Source organism: Salmo salar, chromosome 09 (assembly GCF_965601325.2).
Source record: "Salmo salar chromosome 09, fSalSal1, whole genome shotgun sequence".
Lineage (NCBI taxonomy): Eukaryota > Metazoa > Chordata > Actinopteri > Salmoniformes > Salmonidae > Salmo > Salmo salar.
Window position 1 is genome coordinate 126,055,468 of NC_138299.1, and position 14,896 is coordinate 126,070,363.

Here is a 14,896-nt window from a genome sequence, read left to right on the forward strand (position 1 = left end):
GTTATTTGTCACATGCTCTTAATACAACAGGTGTAGACCTTACCGTGAAATGCTTACTTACAGGCCCTTAACCAACAATGCAGTTAAGAAAATAGTTAAGAAAATATTTACTAAATAAGCTAAAGTAAAAAAATGTATAATAATATCAATAATGAGGATATATACAGGGGGTACCGGTACCGAGTCAATGTGTGGGGGTACATGTTAGTCGAGGTAAGTTGTACATGTAGGTAGGGGTAAAGTGACTATGCATAGATAATAAACAGCAAGTAGCAGCAGTGTAAAAACAAATATTCTGAGTGGCCATTTGATTAATTGTTCAGCAGTCTTATGGCTAGGGGGTAGAAGCTGTTAAGGAGCCTTTTGGACCTAGACTTGGCGCTCCGGTACCGCTTGCCGTGCGGTAGCAGAGAGAACAGTCTATGACTTGGGTGACTGGAGTCTTTGACAATTTTTGGGGCCTTCAATTGACACTGCCTAGTATATAGGTCCTGGATGGCAGGAAGCTTGGCCCCAGTGATATACTGGGCCGTACACACTACCCTCTGTAGCGCCTTAAGGTCAGATGCCGAGCAGTTGCCATACCAGGCGGTGATGCAACTGATCAGGATGCTGTCGATGGTGCAGCTGTAGAACTTTGAGGATCTGGGGACCCATGCCAAATCTGTTCAGTCTCCTGAGGGGTAAAAGGCGTTGTTGTGCCATCTTCACAACTTTCTTGGTATGTTTGAACCATGAAAGTTTGTTGGTGATGTGGACACCAAGGAACTTGAAACTCTCGAGGGAGAGGTTGTTGTCATGGCACCACACTGCCAGGTCTCTGACCTCTTCCCTATAGGCTCATCGTTGTCGGTGATCAGGCCTATCAGGCCTACCACCGTTGTGTCGAAAGCAAACTTAATGATGGTGTTGGAGTCGTGCCTGGCCATGCAGTCGTGGGTGAACAGGGAGTACAGGAGGGGACTAAGCACGCACCCCTGAGGGGTCCCCGTGTTGAGGATCAGCGTGGCAGATGTGTTGTTGCCTACCCTTACCACCTGGGGGCGGCCCATCAGGAAGTCCAGGATCCAGTTGCAGAGGGAGGTGTTTAGTACCAGGGTCCTTAGCTTAGTGATGAGTTTTGAGGGCACTATGGTGTTGAACGCTGAGCTGTAGTCACATAGGTGTTCCTTTTGTCCAGGTGGGTAAGGGCATTGTGGAGTGCGATTGAGATTGCGTCATCTGTGGATCTTTTGGGGTGGTATGCGAATTAGAGTGGGTCTAGGGTTTCCGGGATGATGGTATTGATGGTATTGATGTGAGGTCTGCTTGAAACATGTAGGTATTACAGACTCGGTCAGGGAGAGGTGGAAAATGTCAGTGAAGACACTTGCCCGTTGGTACACACATGCTCTGAGTACACGTCCTGGTAATCCGTCTGTCCCCGCGTCCTTGTGAATATTGACCTGTTTAAAGGTCTTGCTCACATCGGCTATGGAGAGAGTGATCACACAGACGTCTGGAACAGCTGGTGCTCTCATGCATGCTTCAGTATTGCTTGCCTCAAAGCGAGCATTAAAGATATTTAGCTCGTCTGGTAGGCTCGCGTCACTGGGCAGCTTGCAGCTGGGTTTCCCTTTGTAGTCCGTAATAGTTTGCAAGCCCTGCCACATCCGACGAGTGTGAGAACCGGTGTAGTAGGATTCAATCTTAGTCCTGTATTGACGCTTTGCCTGTTTGATGGTTCGTCTGAGGGCATAGGTGGATTTCTTATAAGCATCTGGATTATCCCGCTCCTTGAAAGCGGCAGCTCTAGCCTTTAGCTCGGTGCAGATGTAATCCATGGCTTCTGGTTGGGGTATGTACGTACGGTCACTGTGGGGACGATGTCATCGATGCACTTATTGATGAAGATGCTGGTATCCTCCTCAATGCCATTGGATAAATTCTGGAACATATTCCAGTCTGTGCTAGCAAAACAGTCCTGTAGCGTTGCATCCGCGTCATCTGACCACTTCCGTATTGAGCGAGTCACTGGTACTTCTTGCTTTAGTTTTTGCTTCTAAGCAGGAATCAGGGGGATAGAATTGGAGGGCGAGGGAGAGCTTTGTACGCGTCTGTGTGCAGAAAAGGTGGTCCATTTTTTTTTTTCTTCCTCTGGTTGAACATGTGACATGCAGATTTGAGTTTGCCTGCATTAAAGTCCCCAGCCACTAGGAGCACCTCTTCTGGATGATAATTTATTCTTGCTTGCTTATGGCCTTCTACAGCTCGTTGAGTGCGGTCTTAGTGCCAGCGTCGGTTTGTGGTGGTAAATAAACAGCTATGAAATAAACAGCTAAAATATAGATGAAAACTCTTTGTAGATAGTGTGATCTACAGCTTATCATGAGGTACTCTACCTCAGGCGAGCAATACCTCGAGACTACCTTAATATTAGACATCGCGTACCTTAATATTAGACATCGCGCACCAGCTGTTATTGACAAATAGACACACACCCCCACCCCTCGTCTTACCGGACGTAGCTGTTCTGTCCTGCCGATGCACGGAAAACTCAGCCAACTGTATATTATCTTTGTCCAGTTTGAGGTGAGTAATCGCTATTCTGATATCCAGAAGCTCTTTTCGGTCATAAGAGACGGTAGCATCAACATTATGTACAAAATAAGTTACAAAAAATTCAAAAACACACTAAATAGCACAATTGGTTAAGAGGTCATAAAACGGCAGCCATCCACTCCGGTGCCATTCTTCCATCATTTTTTTCTCCAAAACTTTTTTAAGTTTAAAACTTTAAACCTGTTTATTCCCAACCTCCAGAGATGATTAAGTTATGAAATTAGGAGTGAACCTAGCTTTGAGTGGATAATCACCTGAAGCCTGGTGATGCTGGAGAGGGCCCAGATTACACCAGTGCAACCTTTCATTCAACAGAGCTGCCATTCTTAACTACAGAATGTAACAGATCCAATTATCTTGGATCGTTAGACTCCCTTCCAGAGTATAATCCCCAAATCCCTCCCTCCTCTCCCTGCTATGTCAGTCAGTAACCAAAGCCGCACCAGAGTGGATAGACTTTGATCGCTGCACACACACACACACACACACACACACACACACACACACACACACACACACACACACACACACACACACACACACACACACACACACACACACACACACACACACACACACACACACACACACACCACGCAAGCAATCTCATCCAACAAACAAGCACACACAAACACAACTTGCAGACGCATGGACAAGCATACTTCATGAATACAGCTCAAACAATGCATTGCAATCAGGCAACAGTTACAGCTAAGGGCACATCCATCACTTATAAACATCAGTTGATAGACCACTAGAGACAACAAATGATAGATAACGATGCATAATAGATGCAATAAAACATGCTATTTGTTTAGCTACTATGTATGTGATGTCAGCAATCATCAGTTTAACAGATATAGTTGCTGAGGCTCAAATTTCAGCAGAGACGCATCATCAAGCTTCAAGACCAGCAATAATTCAGTAAAAGGAATTTTATTATAAATCAAACAGTAACATTAACTTGGATTTGTTTAAACGACAGGAGAAAATTCTTCTTGCATGTCTAAAATGCAGAGACAAAAAACAAATTTCTCAGTTTTACAAAACAACAAAAATTCTGTAAAAAAGTGGTACGGTAAAATGTCAGTAGGACGCATCCTCCGTTAATAAAATAAAAAGTCTCAAGGAGATTTTTGGAATCAAAGGGTTTTCAGATCTGACTGCATGCGACTCTTCAACTCCCACACACCCCGGCGAGCACCGAGAATAGTTCATCTTCGTTGTAAGACTGCAATACTTGTTATTTTTCATATAAACGGACCACTATTAAAATCAGTCCAACATTCTTGATGTAATACATTCCCTTTTGTTAAGTGAGATCCCAGTTTTTCTTTCTGCAGCTCCTCAACTCATTCAGGTAGCAGTGTTCTGTCCCTCTCCCTCTGTCCTGCTTTGGGCCATACTAGTCTGCTATTCTGCCTGGTGCTTCCTATTTCACCTCTAAAACTTCATCATCATCTATGTCCAATAGGATTCTGATGTATTCTTGTTCTAGACTCTTCTTCAAACACCGCTTGAGATACAATACTGTAAAGGCATTCCCCTCATGTTCTCTTCTCCTGATCCCTGCTGTTATGTCGTCCCGGCTGCCATGCTCAGAGGCAGGCCTGGATTAAGAAATCACAGGTCACCTGGATTCACCTGGTCAGTCTGTCATGGAAAGAGCATGTTTTGTACAGTCAGTGTATACAGTTGAAGTCAGAAGTTTACATACACTTAGGTTGGTGTCATTAAAACTCGTTTTCAACCACTCCACAAATTTCTTGTTAACAAACTATAGTTTTGGCAAGTCGGTTAGGACATCTACTTTGTGCATGACACAAGTAATTTTTCCAACAATTGTTTACAGTCAGATTATCTAACTTACAATTCACTGTATCACAATTCCAGTGGGTCAGAAGTTAACATACACTAAGTTGACTGTGCCTTTAAACAGCTTGGAAAATTCCAGAAAATGATGACTTTAGAAGTTTCTGACCATTTGAGTCAATTGGAGGTGTACCTATGGATGTATTTCAAGGCCTACCTTCAAACTCAGTGCGTCTTTGCTTGACATCATGGGAAAATCAAAAGAAATCAGCCAAGATCTCAGAAAAAAAATTGTAGTCCACAAGTCTGGTTCACACTTGGGAGCAATTTCCAAATGCCTGAAGGTACCACGTTCATCTGTACAAACAATAATGCGTAAGTATAAACACCATGGGACCACACAGCCATCATACCGCTCAGGAAGGAGACGCATTCTGTCTCCTAGAGATGAACGTACTTTGGTGCGAAAAGTGCAAATCAATCCCAAAACAACAGCAAAGGACCTTGGGAAGATGCTGGAGGAAACCGGTGTACAAAAGTATCTATATCCACAGTAAAACGAGTCCTATATTGACATAACCTGAACGGCCGCTCAGCAAGGAAGAAACCACTGCTCCAAAACCGCCATAAAAAAGCCAGACTATGGTTTGCAACTGCACATGGGGACAAAAATTGTACTTTTTGGAGAAATTTCCTCTGGTCTGATGAAACAAAAATATAACTGTTTGGCCATAATGACCATCGTTATGTTTGGACGAAAAAGGGGGAAGCTTGCAAGCCGAAGAACACCATCCCAACCGTGAAGCACGGGGGTTGCAGCATCATGTTGTGGGGGTGCTTTGCTGCAGGAGAGACTGGTGCACTTCACAAAATAGATGGCATCATGAGGCAGGAAAATTATGTGGATATATTTAAGCAACATCTCAAGACATCAGTCAGGAAGTTAAAGCTTGGTCGCAAATGGGTCTTCCAAATGGACAATGACCCCAAGCATACTTCCAAAGTTGTAGGAAAATGGCTTAAGGACAACAAAGTCAAGGTAGTGGAGTGGACAACCCAAAGCCCTGACCTCAATCCTATAGAACATTTGTGGGCAGAACTGAAAAAGCATGTGCCAGCAAGGATCCTACAAACCTGACTCAGTTACACCAGCTCTGTCAGGAGTAATGGGCCAAAATTCACCCAACTTATTGTGGGAAGCTTGTGGAAGGCTATCCGTAACATTTGACCCAAGTTAAACAATTTAAAGGCAATGCTACCAAATACTAATTGAGTGTATGTAAACTTCTGACCCACTGGGAATGTGATGAAATAAATAATTGTCTACTATTATTCTGACATTTCACATTCTTAAAATAAAGTGGTGATCCTAACTGACCTAAAACAGGGAATTTTTACTGGGATTAAATGTCAGGAATTGTGAAAAACTGAGTTTAAATGTATTTGGCTAAGGTGTATGTAAACTTCTGACTTCAACTGTATGTACAGTAGGCTACTAAATACACTTTCCAGTGGCACACTGACTCACCCAATGATGAAGATGAAGCCATAGGCTACTCATCGGTGATGGCCAAATGTGCTCGTCATGGCAATAGTCTATCTCAAGATTAGCTATTTGGGAGTTGCTGATAAAAAAAATATTATATTGTTTCTACAGACAGATTGGTTCTCTTTTCAGCAGTAGGCATTTGGTTTCCAAACTTCTAATGTATTTTTGAAAAATTATATAATCCATATACAGTGGCGAGAAAAAATATGTGAACTCTTGAATTACCTGGATTTTTACATAAATTGGTCATGAGATTTAATCTGATCTTCATCTAAATCACAACAATAGACAAACACAGTGTGCTTAAACTAATAACACAAATTATTGTATTTTTCTTGTCAATATTGAATAGATGGAGCTTGGAGTCAGCTAACCAGAAGTCCAATCAATGAGACAAGATTGGAGATGTTGGTTGGAGCTGCCCTGCCCTATAAAAAACACTCACAAAATGTGAATTTGCTATTCCCAAGAAGCATTGCCTGATGTGAACCATACCTCGAAGAAAAGAGATCTCAGAAGACCTAAGATTAAGAATTGTTAACTTGCATAAAGCTGGAAAGGGTTACAAAAGTATCTCTTAAAGCCTTGATGTTCATCAGTCCATGGTAAGACAAATTGTCTATAAATGGAGAAGGTTCAGCACTGTTGCTACTCTCCCAAGAGTGGCCGTCCTGCAAAGATGACTACAAGAGCACAGTGCAGAGTGCTCAATGAGGTTAAGAAGAATCCTAGAGTGTCAGCTAAAGACGTACAGAAATCTCTGGAACATGCTAACATCTCTGTTGACGAGTACCATACATGTAAAACACTAAACAAGAATGGTGTTCATGGGAGTACCCCACGGAAGAAGCCACTGCTGTCCAATAAAAACATTGCTGCACATTTGAAGTTTGCAAAAGTGCACCTGGATGTTCCACAGCGCTATTGGCAAAGTATTCTGTGGACAGATGAAACTAAAGTTGAGTTGTTTGGAGGAGCACACAACACTAAGGAACAGCACAGCACACCAACATCAAAACTTCATCCCAACGGTAAAGTATGGTGGAGGGAGCATCATGGTTTGGGGCTGCTTTGCTGCCTCAGGGCCTGGACAGCTTGCTATCATCGCCGGAAAAATAAATTCACAAGTTTATCAAGACATTTTGCAGGAGAATGTAAGGCTATCTGTCCGCCAATTGAAGCTCAACAGAAGTTGGGTGATGCAACAGGACAACGACCCAAAACACAGAAGTAAATCACCAACAGAATGGCTTCAACAGAAGAAAATATGCCTTCTGGAGTCCTGACCTCAACCTGATTGAGATACTGTGGTATGACCTCAAGAGAGCGGTCCACACCAGACATCCCAAGAATACTGCTGAACTGAAACAGTTTTGTAAAGAGGAAAGGTCCACAATTCCTCCTGACCGTTGTGCAGGTCTGATCCGTAACTACAGAAAACGTTTGGTTGAGGTTATGGCTGCCAAAGGAGGGACAACCAGTTATTAAATCCAAGGGTTCACATACTTTTCCCACCCTGCACTGTGAATGTTTATATGGTGTGTTCAATAAAGACATGAAAACGCATAATTGTTTGTGTGTTATTAGTTTAAGCAGACTGTGTTTGTCTATTGTTGTGACTTAAATGAAGATCAGATCAAATTGTATGACCAATTTATGCAGAAATCCAGGTCGTTCCAAAGGGTTCACATAATTTATCTTGCCACTGTATAATATAATCCATAGATGGCAGTTCCCATTCAAATCCGGACTGGCAGCCATTGCTATTGTACCCATGAGTCTAACAGTCAAATTGCCAGGGTAAGAGTTTACAATACCTTTCTATGGATTGTATGTCTATGGCCACAATGCGACAAGCTGTATACTTGGCGCACTTGCTGCCCAAATTGCAGCCTTCCCGACTGTAAACATACTAGTAACTGCCAAAATAAAGCAAATACTTGAGTAATGAAAGACACAAAGTATATATTATGGTGTGGGGTGCATTTTCCTGTCATGGTTTAGGTCCACTTGTAGAATCGATGCCTTTTAAGACACTTTATGTTAACTTTATTTTAGGAGTTACCTGTACGGGCTTGTGATAAAACTTTATCCACAGTTCTTTTTTTGAAACTATTGATCGAGCCCGTCCTCCCCAATTAAGGTGCCACCAACCTTCTGTGATATATATATACTGTATATATATTTTATTTTTGTCTCTTGGGCCCTCTACGGGCTTGGGCCAAGGTGCTTCAGTCCCTGTAAGCCCCTGCATTAAACTGGCCCTGCTCAGCGGTGTCGCTCACAGGAGGCTGCTGAGGGGAGGACGGCTCATAATGATGGCTGGAACGGAGCGAATGGAATGGCATCAAACACATGGAAACGATGTGTTTGATACCATTCCACCTATTCTGCTCCAGCCGTTACCACGAGCCCGTCCTCCCCAATTAAGGTGCCACCAACCTCCTGTGGTGCCACTGTCCCTATCTCAGTCAGAGTCATCACCTCCATCGTAGTCAGAGCTCCTGTCGTCTTCCTCAGAGGAACTGGGGTCCTTAGTGCTGGCCTCAGAGATCATACCATCCGAGCTGTCAACCTCTAGCACGTCATCGTCCATATACAGGTGGATGGCCCTTGCAGGGTGGCTAAAACACATACACACATACACACAGAGGACAAGGCCAGGAACAGGGACACACACATAAACACGAACATACGCACATGCAAAGGTCAAAATTGGGAAAGGTTGAGCATGAATTTGCCTTTCGACCTCTTCAATGAATAGGAAAATAACAACTCTTCAAGCGATGCCTTCTTGGAACACCATGTTTGATCGGGATCAATCAATTGGTCTGGATTTTGTTGTTGTAAAAGAAAAATACTTCCATCGCCAAGATGTAGAGTTGGCTTTTGTTGGTGAGGCATATGTGGTTACACGTGACGTTGTTTAAATTGAAACCTAAAGAAGCACCCAATGCAGAGGGATCTGAAAACCCAACAGAAAGAGAGTAGTCCCTTCATCCATAGACCATAGATAAAGAACACTACTGATATAGAATTTCATGTGTTCAACTGACCATAATTGCACTGTCTGAAACAGACACATGGGGTTTCAACCGTCTAAAGGTGAAAAAACTACAATACAGTGACAGTCATAGTGAAATAGACAATTCTTTGAAATGTTTAATAATTTGAACATAATGATTTAACAATGTTGTTATAATCAACTGTATATTGATTATAATATTTGAGAAATGTCTGCTTTAAGCAAGTGCCTTAGGTCTTGCAGTGAATATTGACAGCATTTTGAGTATTTCTGCAGTAGTTGAACATTTTCACTGATAAAAAACACAACGTCTGTTTAGCAATACAAAATCACTTCAGGACAAAACCAAATAATATCATTGATCAGCAGTAAACTAAGACAGAAATGTAAAGACATCTTGTCGTGGACTTGTGGTTGAAATGCATTGAACCAGATGAGAGAGAGACTGCTGGTACCTATACAACCATGGGCATTGGCTTACTAAGTCCTATGCGATTGGAAAATGATAGGGCAGATGTTAGAGTTTGAAACTGATAGTAGTAAATCACAATAGAAATACTGTACATTATTTTCCACAACTATGTCATAAAACATCTACACTTAAACAGGAAATGTGTTCGGAAGCCCATTTGATATACAGGAAAATATGAATGCAGGCCTACTGTCTTTCCAGAAAGGTACATGGCGGTAAGATACAGGATCCAGCAGATGGATAATCTACAGTAGTATTCTAAGGCACTTTTAGCATTTAAGTCTGCTCTTTGTAAAAACATCTGCCCAACGATAGGTCCAGGTTTTGGTTCCAAAGCTAGGTTCAGAGGAGAGTGTCCACACAGACAGAGCAATTGACTGAGCCCAGTCCCAGAGGTGAGCACCAACAGAGCCCAGCCAGAGGGAAGACAGGTTGGAGAGATCCCACTCTCTCTCGCTCCTTCTCGCTCTCTCTGTCTTACCACAATGTAGGGTCCTTTCTCTCTCTGCGTGGCAGTTCCTCCAACCACTCCTCCTGTCTCTTCTTGAGACATCGCCTTATTGACATGATGATGACGAGGAGGATGACCATCAGCATGATGGCGCCCCCGATGGCTACAGCCAGAATGACAATCTCAGAGAAGGAGGCTGGAAAGAAAAGAGGGGGAAATAAATAGACTAAGAGGAAACTCTCTATTAAAACAGGGCTAGATGGCTGGTTCCCAGGGGAGGTACATGATGATGACCTTATGTGATGTGTTAGGATTTTTTTTTATGTATCAACAGCATACATATTATCCCATTACAGTAGCAATGTCAGCTAGTACCTACTGTGAGAAAGGAGCTGCTGGATTGAATAAATTACAAATGGGCCAGATTGGTTTTGTAAAGATTCCTGGGAGGTTTTCACAGCCTAAGGCCAAAGACTGGACAGCAGACACGTCTACAGTATATTTTAACCCAACACCCTTGTACGCTTCACAGTAGACAGACACTAACCTGTGGTGACCACGGTTAGTTTCACCTCCCCCATGTTGCCGTGGACGTCCGGAGGGTTCTTCACCTGGCAGCTGAATGTCCCGTTGTAGGTGAACTTGACCTCACGCACCACGATGGAGGCGTCCCGCCCCATGATATCACCCGCCCATGTCGCCCGCTTATGGAAACGCCCTTCTGGGGGAGGGTAAGGCCTCTCATGGTAGTAGAACACCTGGCATATATTGGCACAATGCTTAATGAGATCAAATTGCATCTCATTAGAGGGTAGTTAATTGCATATAATTTACTAGATTGTCGCCTCTAATAGAGTTTCTCCAACAATAGCGTTTCCAAAACAGGGTCATTTTTCTAAACGGTTCCGCCAGATTCCTAAATGACGCTGACAAGGAGGTTGATGGTTGACTCAGAGGTCCTTGACAAACAACAGAATGCAGACTATAACACACACACACACACACACACACACACACACACACACACACACACACACACACACACACACACACACACACACACACACACACACACACACACACACACACACACACACACACAGTCGCTGAACTACATCTCGAGGATGCCCAGAGGGTTCTACAATCAGCCAGGGTGACTCACTGACTCCTCACGGCCAGGTTCGAGGGGGCGGAAGCTCCATGAGACCGTGAGCGTTGCTGGGGTGATGGGCGAGCTGCTCTGGAAGGTACATTTCAGCCGCACATCTGTGCCGTTCACCGCCTCCACCTCCCCCGACGTGTACACCCTCATCCCACTGACCGGTAACACGCCTGAAGCCACAGGAACACAGCACCGCATAGTAGTTATGCAACAGAAACACTAGTAAACATACATACATACATACATACATACATACATACATACATACATACATACATACATACATACATACATACATACATACATACATACATACATACATACATACATACATACATCAATACTGTATGTTATGGATGTTTGTGTACCAACAGAGACTCACACATTACAGAGAAAATGCTGGAAATTAAAGAGAGAAAAAAATTGCCAGTATTTTCCCTGCTCTAGATAATGGATTGAGTGACACCCAAAGAATGGAGTCTGCAGTGTGGTCTACACACAAAAACACACACACACACACACAAACGCAGTCCCAGGAAGAGACATCATTTTTTATTTTTTTATGCATTTTTTTGGGGGCCTTTTTTCTCCCCAATTTCTTGGTATCCAATTGGTAGTTACAGTCTTGTCTCATCGCTGCAACTCCCGGATGGACTCGGGAGAGGTGAAGGTCGAGAGCCGTGCGTCCTCCAAAACACAACCCAACCAAGCCGCACTGCTTCTTGACACAACGCACATCCAACCTGGAAGCCAGCCGCACCAATGTGTCGGAGGAAACACCGTACACCTGGTGACCGTGTCAGCGTGCACTGTGCCCGGCCCACCACAGGAGTCGCTAGTGCGCGATGAGACAAGGACATCCTTGCCGGCCAAACCCTCCCCTAACCCGAACAACACTGGGCCATTTGTGCGCCGCCCCATGGGTCTCCCGGTCGCGGCCGGCTGCGACAGAGCCTGGACTCGAACCCAGAATCAGGAAGAGACATTCTTAATTGCTCAACAGTTCCTGTTTCACTACAAAACAACATTACATCAGTGCTTGGCTGATCATGTCTGTTTTCCTCTGATATCACATTTGTTTTCAATCGCTGTAGTGCAATTTTCATAAGTATGTGATTCACAACTCTTAGTACAAAACTATAAACAGATCATTGAAAATACAGTGGCTTCAAAACTCTAAGCACATTTTCAATTTACTAACTACCAGACCACAAAATCAAATCATAAAGTCACTTTTCACCAAACTTAATCAGTGTTTCATCTAGAAATAAATGTTTCACATTGCAATACGTGTTCATATAAAGTCATTGCTTTTCACAATGCAATGCTCACATTACTTTTGATATGATTGTCTTCTCATTTGTTAAAATTCATTTTACTATACGTTTGTAAAATACTACACTGCTCAAAAAAATAAAGGGAACACTTAAACAACACAATGTAACTCCAAGTCAATCACACTTCTGTGAAATCAAACTGTCCACTTAGGAAGCAACACTGATTGACAATAAATTTCACATGCTGTTGTGCAAATGGAATAGACAACAGGTGGAAATTATAGGCAATTAGCAAGACACCCCCAATAAAGGAGTGGTTCTGCAGGTGGGGACCACAGACCACTTCTCAGTTCCTATGCTTCCTGGCTGATGTTTTGGTCACTTTTGAATGCTGGCGGTGCTTTCACTCTAGTGGTAGCATGAGACGGAGTCTACAACCCACACAAGTGGCTCAGGTAGTGCAGGTCATCCAGGATGGCACATCAATGCGAGCTGTGGCAAGAAGGTTTGCTGTGTCTGTCAGCGTAGTTTCCAGAGCATGGAGGCGCTACCAGGAGACAGGCCAGTACATCAGGAGACGTGGAGGAGGCCGTAGGAGGGCAACAACCTAGCAGCAGGACCGCTACCTCCGCCTTTGTGCAAGGAGGAGCAGGAGGAGCACTGCCAGAGCCCTGCAAAATGACCTCCAGCAGGCCACGAATGTGCATGTGTCTGCTCAAATGGTCAGAAACAGACTCCATGAGGGTGGTATGAGGGCCCAACGTCCACAGGTGGGGGTTGTGCTTACAGCCCAACACTGTGGAGGACGTTTGGCATTTGCCAGAGAACACCAAGATTGGCAAATTCGCCACTGGCGCCCTGTGCTCTTCACAGATGAAAGCAGGTTCACACTGAGCACATGTGACAGACGTGACAGAGTCTGGAGACGCCGTGGAGAACGTTCTGCTGGCTGCAACATCCTCCAGCATGACCGGTTTGGCGGTGGGTCAGTCATGGTGTGGGGTGGCATTTCTCTGGGCCGCACAGCCCAGAGGTAGCCTGACTGCCATTAGGTACCGAGATGAGATCCTCAGACCCCTTGTGAGACCATATGCTGGTGCGGTTGGCCCTGGGTTCCTCCTAATGCAAGACAATGCTAGACCTCATGTGGCTGGAGTGTGTCAGCAGTTCCTGCAAGAGGAAGGCATTGATGCTATGGACTGGCCCGCCCGTTCCCCAGACCTGAATCCAATTGAGCACATCTGGGACATCATGTCTCGCTCCATCCACCAACGCCACGTTGCACCACAGACTGTCCAGGAGTTGGCGGATGCTTTAGCCCAGGTCTGGGAGGAGATCCCTCAGGAGACCATCCGCCACCTCATCAGGAGCATGCCCAGGCGTTGTAGGGAGGTCATACAGGCACGTGGAGACCACACACACTACTGAGCCTCATTTTTACTTGTTTTAAGGACATTACATCAAAGTTGGATCAGCCTGTAGTGTGGTTTTACACTTTAATTTTTAGTGTGACTCCAAATCCAGACCTCCATGGTTTGATAAATTGGATTTCCATTGATTATTTTTGTGTGATTTTTGTTGTCAGCACATTCAACTATGTAAAGAAAAAAGTATTTAATAAGATTATTTATTTCATTCAGATCTTGGATGTATTGTTAAAGTGTTCCCTTTATTTTTTTGAGCAGTATATTTTACTAACGGTGAAACTCTTAGTTACGGGTCCTTTTCCATCAATGGAGAGTTAAAGATAAAAAAAGAAAACAGAAATAGTGACACGAGGAATAAATACAGTGAATAACTAATAAAAATAACAAGTAAAAATAACATGGCTATATATTTTAGTGAGTAGAAAATAACATGGCTATATACAGGGAGTACCAGTACCGAGTCGATGAGCAGGGGTACGAGGTAATAACAAGGCTATATACAGGGAGTACCAGTACTGAGTCGATGTGCAGGGGTACGAGGTAATAACATGGCTATATACAGGGAGTACCAGTACTGAGTCGATGTGCAGGGGTACGAGGTAATAACATGGCTATATACAGGGAGTACCAGTACCGAGTCGATATGCAGGGGTACGAGGTAGTTGAGGTAGCTATTTACTGCACATATAGGTAGGTGTAAACTGACTAGGCAACAGGATAGATAGACAGTAGCAGCAGTGTACGTGGTGAGTGTGAAAATGTGTATGTGTCAGTGTGAGTACTGCATGTGTGAGTGTGTGTGTGTGGCATCAGTATGCATATGTGTGCATAGAGTAAGTGCAAGAGAGTTAGTACAAAAAAGGCTCAATGCAGGTAGTCCAGGTAGCCATTTGATTAGCTGTTCAGGGTCCTGTTGGTTCCAGACTTGGTACATGGGTACCGCTTGCTGTGCAGTAGAAGAGAGAACAGTCTATGGCTTGGGTTGGTGGAGTCTTTGACAATTTTTTAGGCCTTCCTCTAACACCCCCTGGTATAGAGGTCCTGGATGGCAGGGAGCTCGGCCCCAGTGATGTACTGGGCCATACGCACTACCCTCTGTAGTGCCTTGCAGTCGGATGCC

At 44.0% G+C, this 14,896-nt stretch overlaps 1 protein-coding gene across 1 annotated transcript in view; it reads right to left on the reverse strand.

The window, feature by feature from the left end:
* Positions 1–9,093: 9,093 nt before the first annotated feature.
* The window catches only part of LOC106612638 (myelin protein zero-like protein 2), a 28,792-nt gene continuing 22,989 nt past the window's right edge, over positions 9,094–14,896 (reverse strand). The window contains exons 2-4 of the mRNA XM_014213992.3: positions 11,073–11,242; positions 10,458–10,668; positions 9,094–10,106 (exon numbers count right to left, since the gene is read on the reverse strand). Coding sequence (XP_014069467.1) covers positions 9,937–10,106; positions 10,458–10,668; positions 11,073–11,242 — 551 coding nt within the window. The 3' untranslated portion in view covers positions 9,094–9,936. The remainder of the gene's footprint in view (positions 10,107–10,457; positions 10,669–11,072; positions 11,243–14,896) is intronic.